This window comes from Crocodylus porosus, unplaced genomic scaffold (genome assembly GCF_001723895.1).
Source record: "Crocodylus porosus isolate Cpor-Errol unplaced genomic scaffold, CroPor_comp1, whole genome shotgun sequence".
NCBI lineage: Eukaryota > Metazoa > Chordata > Crocodylia > Crocodylidae > Crocodylus > Crocodylus porosus.
The window spans coordinates 31,816,546-31,820,732 of NW_017728947.1; the positions used below are offsets into that span (position 1 = coordinate 31,816,546).

The 4,187-nt window shown below is 39.1% G+C and overlaps 1 protein-coding gene across 1 annotated transcript; it reads left to right on the plus strand.

Annotated features, from left to right (window-relative positions):
* The first annotated feature begins 272 nt into the window (after positions 1-272).
* On the plus strand, positions 273-3,704 carry FADD (Fas associated via death domain). The gene is made up of 3 exons (XM_019552202.1): positions 273-360; positions 758-1,063; positions 2,129-3,704. Exons 2-3 carry the CDS (start codon positions 769-771, stop codon positions 2,404-2,406), a joined length of 573 nt encoding a protein of 190 aa, XP_019407747.1. The 5' UTR covers positions 273-360; positions 758-768; the 3' UTR covers positions 2,407-3,704.
* Positions 3,705-4,187: the final 483 nt, after the last annotated feature.

The window sequence follows — 4,187 nt, forward strand, 5'->3', positions numbered from 1 at the left end:
ACCTCATAAACAAAACTCTTCCTCTTAGGAGGAGGAATTAAATACACATGCAATCCTTTATTGTGCTGTTTTGTTTAACTGAATTGTTTTACTTTTTCATAATAAGTTATGACTCTGGATTCTCTTCTTTTTTTGCTTTGGGGATACAGTAAGTGAGTAGCTGTGCACATAGAAGGTTGGTTAGAGTTGTACACTATTGCCATCTACTGTTCCCTGAATAAAAGAGCAGTCTTTGTGCCTGAAATTCTTGTATCACTCATTCACGTAACTTCCTGTGAAAGGCTCGCCCTCAGCACAGCAAAGTTTTTCTTCACTGCAGCACGGGTCTCTGAATCAGGACAGTATAGATTAAACCAGGAAGTAAGTAGCAAAACTTCTGAAATAAAGTATTCTTCATTCTTGGCAGCATCTTAGTTTTACGCAAAAAGGGTGTTGTTGAGTTTCCAAAAAACTGCTTGGAAACTTCAGTATTTTGCTATCTACACAGATTAGATGCATTATGAAAGTGAAAGTAAGAATTGGCTGCAGGAGAGAAGCATTTAACGTTAATTGTTTTTCAAAAGTCCATCGTGCCAATTAATTATACTTGTTTTGAAACTTGAGTTCGTCAAAAGAATTTGCATATGCAATTAAAGTTTTCTGTAATTCATACAAGCTATTTCCTGCAAATGCTTGTGAGCAGACAACTGGTAAGACTTCCTGTTTATTTTCTTCAACACACTAAATATTTTTTCCCCTAATGTTCATTCATTTGTAGGGCTTGTCACCATGGACCCATTTTTATCTCTGCTGAATTCAATTTCCATGAACCTATCTGAAAGTGATCTCTCGTCCCTTAAATTTCTCTGTCGGGACAAAATTAGCAAAAGAAAGCTTGAATCAGTCAAAAGTGGAAACGATCTTTTTGCCATCCTTCTTGAACAGCAGGAGATTACAAGTGATAAGATAGATTTTCTCCATTTCCTGATCAAAACCCTTAAAAGAGATGATCTTGCAATGTGGCTAGAACAATTTGTAGAAGGAGAAGGCAATATTGTTGATCAACCAGATATCAAAGAAAAACGTAAGTGGACACACTTTTTTGTCATTTTCCAAAATACTGTACCTTTTTAAAAAATATGTTGATATATTTAACACATACAAAATGCTTAAAGATATAACATTGGGTCAAGCCATGGGTCCTTCTAGCCCTGCATCATGCATCTCAGTGGCACAGAGCACTAAAGTGACGAGTATGTAGGGCCTGTCCAAATTAATCTGTCCCTTTCCCTTCCCTTAGAAAAGGGGTTTTCAACCTCTTTGGATCAGTGCACCCCGGCAGCCAGACACAGAGCAGTGTACCCCCAACACTATGTGCAAGCCTCCCCCGCCCCCCACGTCTGGCCAGGTGGGCAGTGGCAGTGCGGGATGGTGCATGGTGGCACTCCATCCCCACCCACTCGCGCATACCCCCTAAGGCCTTCTCAAGTACCCTGGGGGTACGCACATACTGTCAGTTGACAACACCTGTCTTAGAACATTTAGAGGCCTAGAAAGTCCTAATTTGGTGGTTGCAGTCTTACTATCATGTTTAATAACTATATTTGCCACTATTGTGGGGTAACTTTTTTGGACAGGAGTTAATCTTTGTATTGTAAAAAATGAATGTGGATAATGTTTTAAATGGTTGGAAAATTTGTAATGAAATTCATCCCTTTGCAGAAGGCCAGCATGACATTTATTGAAAACTTCTGTCTTGCTCAGCCTTAATGAAGACACCAAACCCTAATGTTCTCTCTGGTGCTAGGCTAAAGAGAACTCCAAAACCTTCTGCACTGGCCAGCAGAGCTGATCCCAAGCAGAAGGGTAAGAGTGTATACACTGAAAACAGTCTTCCAGAGAGTCCTAGCAACACTGGTGGAAAACCTTTTATCCCTGAACTCAAGGCCTCTGGAAACTCTATCATGTGTGAGGAGTTTTTATATTAGTACCAATATATTCCGTGGCTCCATAACCACAGTGTAATTTGTTAATATATATCCCTGTGAATACCTATAATACAATAATTACTAGAAAATGCACATATTAAACATTTCTTCAGAAGTCATTCTCTTGGCTTAAGCAAAATTTTGACATTTTGTTTTTTCAGGTTGGCTGAATGCAGCCTTTGAAGTCATATGTGACAATGTTGGGAGAGATTGGAAAATGTTGATTCGAAAACTTGGGATTTCTGATGCAAAAATCGATAGAATTATGATAGCCAATCCTTATAATCTGCGAGAACAATTGATGCAGTCACTTCGAGAATGGCAGAAATGGAAAGGAAAAGAAGCTAAGGTTGCTGATGTACTAAAAACCCTTCGGGATTGTAAAATGAACCTTGCAGCCGACAAAGTCGAACAGGAACTTTCAAAACTGGATATATGAAACTGAATGAAATTCATACAAAACCAGTTTTAATGATGTATTCGTTAATCCAGAGAATGTGGTGCAAAGTGAGGGAGTATTGTCTATTCATCCAAATTGGACCTGCGCTCTTTTGATTTTGTTCCTTTCTTTGCCATTTGCTTAGAGTTACTAGTCTGAATTTACACACACACCCCACCCCAAATATCAAAAGGTGCTAATTTCTTTGGATGCTTCAGTTTTTGATGCTCACCCTGAAACTATTTAACTGATTTGAATTTTTTTCCAGCAAAGGATAAACACTCTGAGAAACCTTACATTTTCCCAGGGTAGGTGCCTAAAATCAGTAGTGTCTTTCGAGAAGTCTGACCTTTGCTTCTGATTCTTTTTGGTACTTGCATTCCTACATAGGCACTAAACTACAAAATTCTTGCTTCCCACTGCTGCAAAACTGGAATACTACTATTAATCTATAGAGCCCATCTCAAAAAAAAATGTTGTGAACCTTAATTAAATAATACTTATAAAGGGTTTTGCATTTCTTGGATGAAGGGCCTCCTCTACGCAAAGTATCTTGACTTTTGTGCATTCAAGAGCAAAGTTTGTTTCTTTAATAGCCATATCTCAACCTACCACTTTATTCAAGGAATTTTGCTTTTTATTTCAGATGCTTTTACATTTTTTACCTTGAAACATATACTCAGGCTGGCTGCTGTAGGAACAAGAATGAAACATTTCTTGATTTTTTTTTGTTTTGTTTTGTTTTTTTTGTGCATTTTTGTACTAAAATCTGTGGTGTTTCATAGTTCAAAGAAGGGTGCTAGGCATATGGTGCATCTCCAGCCAGATATGGTGAAGTAAGAAGAATATTTTGACAGTTGCTGAAAGCCCTCATTTTCCATGGAAGGAGGCTACACCTCCATAGCATCAGGTCTTGAGGTTTTAAGTGGGAGGAACCTGGCTCCTATAGTAACTTTCCCTTACCTGTAAGTGGGCTTGTTTTCACAATAAAGTGCCTGAACCAAATATTTTTATACTAAGTGTTTTTTCCCACCCTCAAGAAAGTGCTGTTTCAACACCATGAAATACACAGATTTAAGGAACACAGTTTAAAGTGCTCTCCTGAAGCACTAAAGCTTCCCTCCTGTGCTTACCTCTCTCTCAGGACTCCCTTTGAAGTCATCATCAGAGGGGTGGTGTCCTTTTGATTCTACTCATTTGGAAGCAAAGGATCATCCCATGAGGAAACTAAAAAAACAGTATTTCATGCTATCATAACTAGCTTCTTTTGCAGAAAAAAGGAATGTTACCAAAGGAAATAACAATCCAGTCCTCTATAGTTTATCTATGGGAAGATCAGATCTTTCACACACCTGGCTCTCACTGAAGATAGCTCTGGATCCAGTACCTTTCTTATAAACTTTCTACAATTCTTTTTTCATTCTGCTCCTTTATGATGACCTAAGCAGCCCACAAATGAGAGGTGTCTGAGCAAGGGCAACTTAAGGTAATACAGTGTCTTCTACAATTTAAAAATGTAGCCCTAACCCAGGTTCATGAAAACTGCGTCTACTTTAAAAGCTGCTGTGTCTAATTCACTTACTTTTGTCTAACTAAACAGCTAGTATACAGATGTGGATCCAGGATTTCCCAAAGCAGGGTGGAGGAGCAGCAACCCACACTGCCCCAGTGGCTGCACCCCCTGCTCCTAGTCTCTTCTGCCCATACCAATGTGGGCAGACCACCCTTGGGAGCCTCCAGGGACATCTTTAAGTCCCTAAAGCAGGTGAAAATCCCCCTTC